Source organism: Microtus oregoni, unplaced genomic scaffold (assembly GCF_018167655.1).
Source record: "Microtus oregoni isolate MIOR12 unplaced genomic scaffold, Mior012 000015F_ref0000493, whole genome shotgun sequence".
NCBI lineage: Eukaryota > Metazoa > Chordata > Mammalia > Rodentia > Cricetidae > Microtus > Microtus oregoni.
In genome coordinates, this window is record NW_024543074.1 from 19,748,463 (window position 1) to 19,762,726 (window position 14,264).

The following is a 14,264-nucleotide window of genomic DNA, read 5'->3' on the forward strand; positions in this document are numbered from 1 at the left end:
ACATCCCTCACCTCTTAGACTTTTTTCTTTGTTACCATTCTGTAGTTGGCCTTTCTTTTCTGCCTCCAGCCCCAAATCATGACCTGGAGACTTATTATTAATTATGAAAGTTTGGCTTTTAGTTTAGGCATGTCTCAACTAGCTCTTACAATTTGAATTAACCCATGTATAGTAATCTACTACGGTCTACCATATGGCATTACCTCGCTTCCATCTTTCACCTCCTGTTTCCCCTCCATGTTTCCTGGTGTCTCCCGTGCGTCTAGATTCCTCCTGCTCTTTCTTCCTCTCCCCAGACATCCTGCCTATCTCCTTTGCCTAGATTTTGGCCATTCAGCTCTTTATTAAACCAATCATAGTGACACATCTTCAAGTAATATAAACAAATATTGCACAACACAACAGAGAAGCCCTGTGCACAGCGTTGGCACTATGTGAGGTGTTCTAGACAACCGGGAGATGTTGAGAGTGTAGCAGGGTGACAGGAGGTTAAGGTAGGATGCAGGCAACTACTAATCTGTATTTTGTTGTTTTTACTACAACAAAGTTGGAGCTTACTAAAAACACGAAACAAAACAGGTTTGTGGGTCAGTGAGATGGCCAAGCCCACAAGCGCCTTCGCTATGCAAGCTTGGTGACCTGAATTCAATCCCCAGAACCTATATAAACATAAAAGGACAGACTTCATGGTTCTGTTGTGAGTCAGAGTTGTTCCCTCACCTCCAGATGCTTACTCACAACAATAATAAATACAATTTAAAAGAGAAAGAAACCAGTCTATGTTTTTTTGTTTGTTTTTGTTTTGTTTTGTTTATTTTAGATAGGTTTTTATGCGACCCGGGCTGTCTTGAACTTGTTTTGTAGCTGAGATTGACCTTGAACTTCTGAACCTCTAACCTCCACCTCTTGGAGGCTGGGTTTCTAGGCACGCAGGCCCAGTGGATGTGGTTCTGGGAACTGAATCTGGAGCTTTGTGAATGCTACGTAAGTACCATACCAGCTGATCTACATCCCACATCCTCAGCCCAAGAAATCGTTTTAATACAGGTTTAAGCACAGGCATTAGGGGAGAGATGGGTGCTTAGGAAAAGGTTGGTGCACATCTAAGACTCTGTGTGCTTCTCAAGACAGTGCTGCTACCCATTTTCTCTTCAAGCAAGGAAGCCAGGGAGTTGACTCAGAGACTAAAGGCAATTGCCACCAAGCCTGATGATCCAAGTTCAGTCTGTGTACTAGAGTTGTCCTCTGACCTGTACACACACACACACACACACACACACACACACACACACACACTACGTAGGCTTGTCTTGGACTTGTGGGCACAAATGAGATGACAGGTGTACACCACCAGACTTTGCTATAACTACACAATTTTCTGTAAGGGACTAGTTTATTTTCTGAGTTTAGGATCTATAGAAAGCCCTGGAGCCAATACTCTGAAGATACGGAGGGATGGATGATTCTGCTAGTCTCAGCAGTGTGCCCAGAGTGTGGCCCCATGCTGAACGTAGCTTTTCCCCCCAGTGAATATCTGTTGTATGGATGAGACGAGGAAAGTACAGACATTCAGAGATGTGTCATAACAATAGAGAAAGTGGCTTTTGGGGAGAAATGACTCAGAGGGTGAGAGCTCTTACTGAACAAGCATGGGGTCCTCGAGTTCAGTTCTCAGAACCTGTGTGAAAAGTTGAGTGTGGCTACACGTGTACCTGTAACACCAGCACTGTGTGTGGAGGTGGGGGTGGGGAGACAGAATTCCTGCTGGGGCTCGCTGGCTGCTTCAGGTCCATTAAATGATTTTCTTGGGGGCTGGAAGGATGGCTCAGTGCTTAAGACTGCTTTCTGCTCTTCCAGAGGACCTGAGTATGATTCCCATGCTAGGCAGCTCACCACTATCTACAACTCTAGCTCCCTTTATTCCCAAACCTCTCTCTGGCTTCCACATGTGCCATCCATCCATCCACCCATCCATCCATCCATCCATCCATCCATCCATCCATCCATCCAAACACATAAATAAGAGAATGTAAATTTTTTTTTTTTTGATTTTTCAAGACAGGGTTTCTCCGTAGCTTTTGGTTCCTGTCCTGGAACTAGCTCTTGTAGACCAGGCTGGCCTCGAACTCACAGAGATCCGCCTGCCTCTGCCTCCCGAGTGCTGGGATTAAAGGCGTGCGCCACCACCGCCCGGCTTGTAAGAATTCTTTTTAAAGGAGAGACTATCCCAAAGGAGTAAGGCAGAAAGTGGCAGACCATGACGCCTGCCATTCTCCTCTGACCCCTATAGCATGCACACAGGCCCAGCCAGGAACTCACATACACAACTGGGCATCCATCACATACGCGCCACACTCATGTACATATACAAACATCTGAGGGGCTAGGTATGGAGCGCTGAGGTAAGAGTGTTTGCTTAGCACGTTTAAGGAAGAAAGAAAGGGAGGGAAAAAGAAAGGAGAGAAGTAAAGGGTGAAGAAGGAAGGAAGGGAGGAAGGAGGGGATTTCATACCAATACCAGGAATCTGAGATAAAAGGATCACTATAAATTTGAGGCCAACCTAGAAAGTACACAGTGAGTTCAAAGTCAGCCTATGTTACATAGGGAGATCTAGTGCTGTCTCAACGAACAAACCCCAAGAAAGAGCATCTCTCCATGGTGACACACCCTTTTCTTAGATTGAAGATGGCATCCAGGAAACCCAGCTCTGGGCGGGTTACCCTAGACGTCAGCAGAAACCTGCTTGCTCCTGCTGTACTGCTGACATAGGTGACTGCCAGGAAAGCAGATGTGAACCCGGGGAACCTAGCCCAGTCCTGAGGAACAACAGTGCCACTGCCAGGATGAGCCGTACCTCCTACCCTCCTCTCCCCTTTCACCCGCAGGCTTATCCTATTGAGTCTGTCTCCATTGCAGGAGTCTCTAAATAGTGAGCTGCTGCTTCTGCCCTAGTCCCTTGCTGCTTGCTCTTCAGGCTGCAGTCGGAGGGATTATTTTATTTTTTTAAGCCTTTTCTGCAAAATAAAATAATAAAAAATATATCACAGAAACAGTTTAGATATATTGTAATACATACTTGTATTAAATAAATTATTTCTATGTAAATATACATTATGTAAATATATATATAGCTCTCACTTGGTGTGTTTAGAGAGCTGTGCTTGTTTGTCTGGGGCAGGGTCTCATGTGGTTCAGACTGGGCACAGAACTCTGAAGCTGACCTTGAACAGACAGATTCTCTTTTCTCTCTAGAGCTGGGCTGACAAGCCTGGGCTGCTATACCTTGCTTTTCAGTGGCATCCTACTTTCTCTCCCATATTTTTACACTGTGTGTGTGCACGTGTGTCATGGAGCACAAGTGGAGGTCAGAGGACAGTTTTGGGGAAGAGTCACTTCTCTCCTTCTACCGTGTAAGTTTTGGGGGATTGAACTCAGATCATCATGCTTGGCAGCAAAGCCTTTTAACTGAGCTCCTGGTGTCTCCCTCACCCTGCTTTAAAATTATAGTTTATTTCTTTATTTGTGTGCCTGTATGTGGGGTGTGTGCATGTATGTTATTTATGTGTATTCATGAGTGTGCAAGTGTGTCTTGAGCTCAGAGGACAACTTTTGGGAGTATGTTCTCTCCTTTCACCATGTGAGTCTCTGCTGCTCACCTGCTGAGCCATCTTGCCAGCCCCTGGTGGCGTTTCTAAGCTCCCAGATGATATAGGTGCCATTGCTCTTGCACCATATTGAGTAATAAAGACCTAGGAGCAAACCTCAGCTTCCTTCCTATACCCTGCTAAACTAGCCCCGCCCATTTTTCCCATGCCATCTCCACCTGCTCTTTTTCATCATGCTGTGGTGACTCGGGCCCTCCTTCTCTCTCAAGTTCCTGCCCGTGGACCCTTTCCTGGAGAACCATGTACACAGCTTCATTTCCTTATGCAGGATTTTGTTCGGCTGTGTGTGGTGGCACACACCCGTAGTCCTATTACTCGGGAGGCAGAGGTTGGAGGATCAGGAGAAAAAAAGTCATATCCTAAGCTACATAGTGAGTTTGAGTCTTGGATATGTGACACCCTGCCTCAAAAGCAAAATAAAAATAACTAACAGGGGCTGGAGAGTTGGCTCAGTGGTTAAGAGCACTGACTGCTCTTCCAGAGGACCTGGGTTGAATTCCCAGCACCCATATGGCAGATCACAACAGTTTGTAACTCCAGTTCCGGGAAACCTGACACCCAGGGCAAAACACCAATGCACATAAAATAAGAATGAATTATTTTTTAAAAAAGGATAGTTAAAAAATAACTGACAAATCTCAGCTCTGTAATCAGAGAGTACTTTCTTGACCACACTTTTTCTTCCTTTATAGCACCCAACAATCACTGAATTTATTTGGGTAATGTATTGTTGACCTGTGTGTGTGTGTGTGTGTGTGTGTGTGTGTGTGTGTGTGTGAATGTACACATATGCCCTATGTGGTCAGGTGCCCAAGAATAGCATCCAATAGGCTGACATTTGTCTAGTCTCCAACCCTGTTGCTGCCACCATGGTAGAATGGGTAGGTGTTGTAATAGGAGCGGCGGGGCTGCGTCCCCGGCACCCGGCTGCCCACATGGCTAGCTTTATGCCCCGAAATAATTACACGGAAACTGTATTCTTTTAAACATTGCCTGGCTCATTAGTTCCAGCCTCTTATTGGTTAGCTCTTACATATTGACCTAACCCCTTTTCTAATAATCTGTGTAGCCCACGAGGTGGCTTACTGGGGAAGATCTTAACCTGCGGCTGTGTCGGGATCATGGCGACTCCTCGACTCAGCTTCTTTCTCCCAGCATTCTGTTCTGTTTACTCCACCCACCTAAGGGTTGGCCTATCAAATGGGCCTAGGCAGTTTCTTTATTAATTAACCAATGAAAGCAACAGATTAGAAAGAAATCACTCCCACATGAGGTAGGCATGAATGCCATAGGTCATAGGACAGCAGGGGTCTTTGCCAGGGTGTGGGGACAAAAGTGGTTCTGAGAGCTGGGAAATGTCTCAGTTGGTAAAAGTGCTTGCCATGCAAGCCTAAGGACCCACGTTTGATGACCTAACACCCATAAAGAAGATGGGAAAGCAGTGCATGCCTGTAACCCGAGGCTTGTTAGGAAGCTAGTCTAGCAGACTGGCTATCCCCAGGTTCAGTGAGAGACTTTGCCTCGAAACAATAAGGTGGAGAGTGATTGAGAAGTCTATCATCCACCTGCACTGTGGCTTCTCAAGGCACGGTGGCCACACTAGCAGCGTCAAACCGCCCAGGAACTTCCCAGAAACACAAATTCTCAAGGCCCAGGCTTGGATCTATGGATCAGGAAGCTACAGGCTCTGGGGCTAGCATTCGAGGATGAACAAGTCCTCCAGTTGATTGTGATGCTTGTACAAGCTTGAAAAACCATCACTGCGGTTTTCTTTCAGGGTAGTCATTTCTCTAAGGCAGGATCTGGAGTGGGGTTCAGGTAATGGTCAGGGCTGGGGGGATCTGTAAGTGCAGCACAGGGATCTTGTGCATGCCCCGCGAGGATTGCTATGTCACCGTCATCCTTTGATAGAGGGTCTCACCATATAGCTTAGGCTGGTCTCAAGTGAGGAATCCTCCTGCCTCAGCCCCTAGAGTGCTGGGGTTATAAGTATGAGCTACCATACCGACCTGTATAAGTGATTCCTTTCGTTTTGGTCTGTTAGGCTAATTTTATTTTATGTGTATGAGTGTTTTGCCCACATGCATGTATGTGCATCATGTGACTAACTTGGTGCCTACAAAGGTTAAAAGGCTTCAGAACCCCTAGAACTGGAGTAACAGATGGTTGTGAGCCATCGTGTGGGTTCTGGGAACAGAACTCTGGGTCCTCTGCAGGAGCAAGTGCTCTTACATGGTGAGCCATTTCTCCACCCCACTGCCGCTTGGGAGCAAGACCTGACTAGATAAGTAACCCAAGCTGGTCTTGAACTCACAGAGATTCTCCTGCCTCTGCCTCTGGAACGCTGGGATTAAACATGTGTGTCACCACACTTGGCTTCATTCCTCCCCCCCCCTTTTTTTAATTGATAGATGAGACAGATTGATAGGAGAGTGAATAGGTGTGGTGAGGCTTAAATGCTGGGCTAGGAAGTGCTGGGAAATTCTGCTGCTGTGGCCACTGACTGCTTGGGTCTCATTCAGGACGTCTGAGTTTAGAATGGAGCTAACATTTATACATGACCATACGTGCAAGTAATTAATCTGGGTGCTGTGCGAACACCTCCTCTTTTGGAAGCTTAGGTGGCCATGACCTGATCTGATGTGAAGGGGAAACCCGGAGGAAGGCCATTTGTTCAGGTTCACCTAACAGGCAGTGGAGTGGTGGGACTCAAATTTGAACTCAAGTTCTCTCTGCTCCAAACTACCGCCGCCCATATGTCATCTGCAGGGTATGGCACGCTAAACTTATTTTGTTGAGTCAATAGAACACAGAAGAAAGTCCTTTCTCTTTGCCTGTCCATTAACTTTGGTACAGATCTTCAGGGTCAAGGTCTAAGCGAACACCAAGCCAACTTGGGGTCAAGTGTTGTGAGAACTAGATGAGAGTGAAGGGGGTCTTTTTCTTTTCCTTCGATAGTGCTGGGGAATCAAACCTAACGTCTTATGTTTGCCAGGCAAATGTTCTGCCACTGAGCTACATCCTCGGCACATTCCCATACGTGGAGGCCTCTAAGCTCATGCAAAAATTCAGGACCCTCAATATCCCAAATTACAGGACTCATCTAGGTAAGCTCCTGCCCCACCCCATTCGTGGGTCGTGGGAGGCTACTAATGTGTGTGCGTTTGCGTGTGTGAGAACAGGGTAGTAGTGGGAGATGTGGGTGAAGGAACTGAAAAGATGGGGAACCAGGCTTCCAAGACCACGAGGCACACGAATTGGAGCAGGCGCAGAACAGCCCCTCCTAGGCGTCAGGCGGGGCCAGAGTGCGGGCGGGGCCCCGAGGGCACGGGCCAAGAGACAGATGGCGCGGTGTGGACTACAAGTCCCAGCGTGCCCCGCGGCTACGATCCGGCCCCCGCGGCCGCTTAAAGGCTCCAGCAGCCGCAGCCGTCGGGTCGCGAAGGCTTTCGCTTTGCCGCCGCGTCTGGGAGGCGGGAGGAGCTGGCTGGGCGGCTGGCACTCGGGACTTCAGGCTCTGGCCGCGCCGAGGGGCGCTCCTAGTGCAGCCTTCCCGGCTTGAGGCTTCTCCGCCGAGGCGCCCGTGCCCCCCGGGCTCCTTGCCTCGGCCCCCGGCGGCCCCGATGCCGAGGTATGGATAGAGCGGCTTTGCGCGCGGCGGCGATGGGTGAGAAGAAGGAGGGCGGCGGCGGGGGCGCCGCGGCGGCCGCAGACGGGGGTGCAGGGGCCGCGGCCAGCCGGGCGCTGCAGCAGTGCGGCCAGCTGCAGAAGCTCATCGATATCTCCATCGGCAGTCTGCGCGGGCTGCGCACCAAGTGTTCCGTGTCCAACGACCTCACGCAGCAGGAGATCCGGACCCTGGAGGTAAGGGGTCGAAGCGCCCGTAGTCCCGACCCGGCTATGGCCCGGGAGCCGCCCCGCTGCTTTCCTTCCCGAGTTGCATCCTGCAGCTGGGTCTGCTGGCTAGAGTCTTCCTCCCTTTCCGGGGCTCGTTGATGCGGTGGCGTGAGGACCTACGACCAGCGCTCACCTTGGAAGGATTTGGGGGAGGAGGCGTGAGTGGGGGGTTGGATTGAGGGGCTGGAGGACCAGCGTGTCGGGTAGGATGCTCGCGGGCGTCCTCACCCCATATTTCCAGTGCCCATAGTAATCATTGTCCCACTGAATCACGCGCTGGACTTTTCTCGGAGTGCTTAAGCCCGGTAGCGTGGGCTGGGGTGATGAGGGGACGTCCCCTGAAGTGTGAGCGTCGGCCGGTGGCGCTGACTTTCCTTATCCTGTTGCCCTTTCCTTCCCTTTCCACCAGGACTTGTCTGCCGCTTTTCAAAAAGTGTTTGCTGAAGCAGCATTTTTGCAGTTCAGGCGTTGGGATGCTTTTCTTTCACGCTGTCACACCGCTTAACTGTTTAAAATTAAATTAGCCATTGATTTTCCCACTCCATCCCCAATTATTGGGCTTTTGCCTAGGAAGGATTATACCAAGGAAGGGAACCTTTGGTAAGAACACAGTACTTAAGGGGGGTTGCTGACAGAGATGACCTGGAGTGCAATGAAAAATAAGATGTGTGAGCTGTCTTCTCTCAAATTATAGCTGGGAAGTGCAGCATTAAAAGGATTTGGAAGAACCAGCCGGCAAGATGGTTGGGATTTCAGAAGGGGGAGCTCCCCCATCCCTTAAACATTGAAGATAAAACTAGTGCCTTCCTAACTTGCTTCCAAGGACTGGAAGACCTTTGAAAGTACAGAGGGTCAGTTAATAGCTCTGTCCTAAAGACAGGCTTTTCCTCACCTGGCAAGGATGTCTGTTTTATTAGATATGTGATTTTACACACACACACACACACACACACACACACACACACTATTACTAATTGCATCTGCCAGCTGTCATAGAGCCAGCCGGTCATTGCTGTACTTATTATAAGACCAGTACTCCCTCCTCTCACACCACGAGCCTGAATCCTTGTTTGATACAAAATGCCAGGGTGACTCTTCCTTAGCTGTATTTTCAGAAAAGCCACAAAGCCAGGGACATTGGGAGACTCCAAGACGTGCTGGCTATTATTATTACTGTTATTATTATTATTGTTATAGTTGCTATAGCAGAACCGAACAGGGCTTTGCTTAAAAAGCAACCAACAAAGCTCTACACCCAGCTTTTCAGCATGTGGATTTCTTGAACACAGCTGAGTGTGTGCCTTGCAAAGTTCGGTTTTAAGCTGATACAATAGGAGGCCTGTGTGTCTTAGTTCCGGGGTTGTCGTCCAGCAGTGTGTGTCTCGAGCTGCTGTGTTGTTGGGCGGACAGAATGCTCTCTTGTTGGCCTCCGTTAGTCCTCCCCCTGTCCCTTTGAGGTGCTCCTGGATCCCGGGGTGTATGTCGAATGGCTTACTCTCTATTCTCTGCAAATTCTTTGTCTTCTAACGTTGAACAGTTTGACGAAGCTGTGGCATTAGGATACTCCAGAGTCTCCAGATGTTCAGGTCTCTGAGCTGGTTAGGCAGCTGTCTCCCTACTGGGTGCATTGTGAGGTCATCCCCGGTGGCATTCAAAGGCCCAGGGGTCATTTGTAGTATGTAGTATGTCCTGTTCTTTACAGTGTATTTGAAAGGATCCTTCTGGTCCCTGGAAAGACAGGACTGCGAGACATTTCAAATGGGAATTTTGACCTTGAGGCTGGTTCCCCAGGACTGTTACCAGCTAGTTTGGGTGAATCACTTCATCTCTGGGGCCTCACCTTCCACATCTGCTTGCATGCGCGCGCGCACACTCATGCATATGCATGCACGCACACGCTCTGTTGGGCTGAATTAAACATTTGTGTATGCTATTCTATGTAGATATCCCTGTTTTAAGACCTGCACCAAAAACCAGATGTACTGGACAGATTGTGTAGGAGATGTCTTTATTATGGTGAACACTGCAGGAATGCTAGGTAGGAACAGAAGGCCCACACAGCTTTGTGACTGATCCTCTTTCTGTCTAGATGACCCTGGGCAAGTCTGTTAACGTCTACTCTGACTTTCCATCTGTAAAGTGGGGAAGGAGTACTTTCACCTGTAGTGTTTGATGGAGTCGGTGTCGCCTGCCTATAAACTTTCCCTGGTTGGGTTCTGGTGACATTCCTGCACGGGGTGCCTTTAGAAGAAGAAGCACATAGACCCGATTTCCTGCAGGTGGTGACACAGGGCAGGAGGCCATCCTAGAAGGCTGGGCCAGGGCAGCTTACCCCAGCAGTGTGCAGAAAGGCAGTTAACCTGGGCCATTCTCAGTCCTCATGAATTTCTGACTTTTTAAAAAAAATGTATTGTGTGCAGTACATGTGTGCAGGAGCCTGAGGAGGCCAGAAGGGGGCATCAGATGTCCTGGAACTGGAGACTAACCTACGTACCATGTGGGTGCTGAGAAATGAACTTAGATCCTCTGCGAGAGCAGTAAATTCTTTGAACTTCTTGCTGAGCCACTGTCCAGTCCCAGGTTTCTGATGTGTGTGTGTGTGTGTGTGTGTGTGTGTGTGTGTGTGTGTGAGACCTTGAGCTAGGTCTTCTGTAACCCTGGCTGAACTCAGCATAGAGATTAGGCTGATCTTGAACTCATGGCTGTTCTCTTGTCTCTGTCTCCTGAGTGCTAGGATCACAGGTGTCTGACTGGAGAGCTTGGCTTATCCAACTATATCAGACTCCTGACAGAATCTAAAGAGGCCCAGCCCACTTTGGCCCCTCCTTAGCTAAACTTTTAATGAGAGTGGCAGCTCGTGGGATGTCCCCTGTGGGACCCTGACCAGGGGCAGGCTGCTTGTGCAGATCCTAGGTCACGATGATAAGCTATCCGCTGATAGCTTTGCTTTGTGGAGCAGTTGAGCTGGGGTTGAAAGGGGATTGATTAAAGGGGTGAGGAATGTAGCTCCATGGGAGAACACTGCCTTGTATACGTAGGCCTTGTGTTTAAATCTCCAATCCTACACTTGAAAGGGGGAGAAAGGAGCCAGGGTTTAATGTTCACTCCCCACTTGCCCAGGGCTGCGCTGGCTGTCTTCCTCTCAACCTCTCAGGATTTACGGGAGGCCCACCAACTTCATCACACACATTTCCCCTGTATAAAGGGAAAGGGCAGGAGATGCAACGGAACTCGGTGTCTCTGGAAGGCCCCCTAGAGGTCTGACTCCTGTATGCAGCAAGGGACGATGTCACCACTCTCCAGCTGTGCCCATGGAGGGACACCTGGCCCGCTCTACAGCTAGCTGGGCTTGCTGCTCCCGTCTGTGGGTTCCCTGTGGGCCCTGTCGGTGCCTGGAGAGACAGTGGTGTGCCATGCAGATGCCCATGCCGGCTCATGCTCGTTCACTTCGTTGGTACTCCGTAGTCTGTTCTTTTTTGCCAGCATGCTAGCACCTCCCACAAACAAGCTCCGTCTTGGCTCGGGTCTCTAAAGGGCTTTCCTCATGAGTCCTTATGGGGAGAGGCTAACAGAAACAGTCATGGGTACAGTCTGCTTTTGGGCACTTCCCTGAGCAGTTGCCCCGGAGTAGAGGTACCCTGGAGGCTTTGCTGTGCCTGGGAAGGCAGAGAGGATTGACCCTCATCCACTGGGCCGGGCAGAGTTCAGAGGATTCTGTGTTAGGGCCTGGCTTCCTCGTGGTCCCTGGAAGTGTCCAGTGGAACGACCAACAGTGGAGGGATGTGTTCGATGACCCAGCTTTCTGTCACTACCCATGTGCTTGTAGCAGTCCTAGCTGGTGGCTACCTGGACTCCAGTAGGTGGGGTCTTTGGATGTGAGGTGTCTGTTCCATCTGAAGGGGAACCAGGCAGGTGGAGAGCAGGGCCTCCACTACCATGACTGGCAGAGAGCTCTTCTGAGTGGGCCCTGAGTTAGGAGTTCTGTGGAATCCGTCAGTCTGACTTACTGGTTTCGTAGGAAACATTGCCAGTCTTGGTGACAGCTCCCAAGTCAGACGTCCCCAGAAGGATGCGAGTAGAACCTGGTTCTCTTTTCCTCACCCATGCAGTGTCTGGAAAGTGTCATTTTGCTGCCTCAGTTTTAACCTTTCACCTGAGAGACTCCAGTTATCACCAATAGGACATGGAGCTGAGAAGGGCCTGTCTCTTTTGGTGTCCACTTTCTTGTTGGTGATTTTGAACCTGGGCAGACCTACTTCTCAACTGTCCCTCAGAAGTGGCCTAAGGAGGACGTGCTGTGTGTGAAAGCCAGGAGCCAAGGAGGGTGGGGATGCTGGAGGGAGACCTTATCGCACGCATCCGCACCCAGGACCTGAGGCTGGGGTTGCTGCCTGGGATAGACACGGACCGCCTCCTAGCTGCAGGGCTGTTTCTTGACACCTGGTTTGGCTCACAATCCTGGGAAGCAGCATTCCATACCAGATGCTTCCCTGCCTGCCTGCTGGCTGTGGTCCAGAGAGGGACCATGCACAAAGGTGACACTGACGGCGTCTGCAGATGTGTGGGAAGGTAACACACACATCTTGGGTCCTTGAGCTGAGCCTTCAAATTTTTCTGCCTTTATTTAGGTACAGCATGCTTGTGGAGGTCAGAGCACAGCTCTGTGGAGTCGGTTCTCTTCTGCCATGTGGGCTCAGGGAATCAAACTCAGGTCATCATGCTTGGCTGAAAGCCCTTTTTTTTACTCCCCTGAGCCATCTTGCCAGCCCCCTAAGCTATCGTTTTGGTTATTTTATTTTATTTTTTTAAAAAATGTCCTTGCAGGGCAGGCATTTTTACATTTAGTTCAGAGGGTGTTTGCTTTCACTTGGCAACTTTTACTCTGGACAGATCTACTTCCCAGATGTCCTTCAGAGGAGGCGTAAGGAGGACCTGCTGTTTGTGAAGGCTGTGAGCCAAGGAGGGCTTGGGGTGTACCCCGGACTTGGAGGCTGGAGTTGCTGCCTGGGGTGCACCCAGGACCTGGAGGCTGGGGCAGAGGGCTGGGGTGCACCCGGGACTTGGAGGCTGGGGCGGAGAGCTGGGGTGCACATAGGACCCGGAGGCTGGGGTGGAGGGCTGGGGTGCACTGAGGACCTAGAGGCTGGGGCGGAGGGCTGGAGTGCACCCGGGACTTGGAGGCTGGGGTTGCTGCCTGGGATGCACCCAGGACCTGGAGGCTGGGGTTGCTGCCTGGGATGCACCCAGGACCTGGAGCTAGGGTTGCTGCCTGGGGTAGGGATGGAACCCCTCCTAGCTGCGGATATCCAGTGTTCATGGGAGTGACTTCTGCAAAGAGAGGGACCACATACATGAGGAACATTCTTGAACGTGCTCCATGTGAAGCCCTCCTTAGCATGTGCTTTCTACCACTGACCACTTATTTACTGCGACCTGTGAGATTTCGTTCCCAGTTTGAAGATGAGGCCACTGGAGCTAGAAGAGCCAGAGAGCCTGAGCCAGAGATGGTTGAGTCTGTGTTGACTGGCATTAAACTTGCCGTGATCCATCTGCCTCAGCATCCCCAGGGCCGAAATGTCAGGCATGTGCCACCACACCCTGGTCTTGAGAACTCATGTTGCAGCCGTCTCTACACACCGATGTTGGGAGGCTTGGGAAAGGGATTTTGGTCAGTCATGAAAGACAAACCCAGGACTGGCTCAATTCCAGCTCAGTGGGTTGATGAGTGGCCGCCCTGTGCAGCCTTTGCGTTTGAATGTCGGGTAGCTTCCCTCCTGTTCAGCTCAACACATCCTCAAAGCAGGAGGTAAGGCACCCAGCCTGCTGGTTTCATTCTGAGAAAGGAGAAGCCGCTCTGAGTTCAACTTACTCAGAGGGTTGGTTTTTTTCTTTTTTTTTCTGAGACAGGGCTGCTCTATGCTGCTCTGGCTGTCCTAGAACTAGCTCTGTAACCAGGCTGGCCTCGAACCTAGAGTCCCTGCTGCCCCTGTCTCCCGAGTGCTGGCACTGAAGTGTGCACCACCATGCCCAGCCCACTCTGTATGCTTTATTCTTTCTGAGCAATTCTTGAGACAAGGAATATATCTCTAATTTGCTACTCTTAATTGCAGTGCTTAAGATACACATTAATACATGTTCCCTCTGCAAAAGGGAAACACCCTAGATAATAAAAAAATCACCTATTATGGCACCTGTCAGAGCCAAGCCCTGGGACCGTCCTCCCCACCCCCGACTCCTCCTAGCTTTCTACTGCACATTTTCATGGAAAGGTACACACGTGTGCTTGAGGAGCTTGCAGTGTGTGCCCTGTGTCTTTGTCGCCATCAGTGGCCAGTCGTGCACCCATGCCACACTTTCCTTTAACCAGATACCAATTTTCCTGTCTTGTCTTTTCCTTCCCTTCCTTTCTTTTTTCTTTTAGCTTTTTGAGACTGGTTTCTTTGTGTAACAGTTCTGGCTGTCCTGGAACTAGCTCTTGTAGACCAGGCTGGCCTTGAACTCACAGAGAACTGCCTGCCTCTGCCTCCTGAGTGCTGGGATTAAAGGTGTGCGCCACCACCGCCCAGCTTTCTTTTAGCTTTTTGAGACTGGTTTCTTTGTGTAACAGTTCTGGCTGTCCTGGAACTCGCTCTGTAGACCTGGTTGGCCTTGAACTCACAGAGATCCCGCCTGCTTTGCCTCCGAGTGCTGGGGTCAAATGT

General features: G+C 50.1%; 1 protein-coding gene across 6 annotated transcripts in view; it reads left to right on the top strand.

Moving 5' to 3' along the window:
- The first annotated feature begins 7,110 nt into the window (after positions 1–7,110).
- Positions 7,111–14,264, top strand: part of Ksr1 (kinase suppressor of ras 1) — a 130,327-nt gene continuing 123,173 nt past the window's right edge. For all 6 annotated transcript variants that reach the window (XM_041664130.1, XM_041664127.1, XM_041664133.1 and 3 more), the window contains exon 1: positions 7,111–7,530. In XM_041664130.1, the coding sequence (XP_041520064.1) occupies positions 7,300–7,530 (231 nt within the window). In that variant the 5' untranslated portion in view covers positions 7,111–7,299. The remainder of the gene's footprint in view (positions 7,531–14,264) is intronic.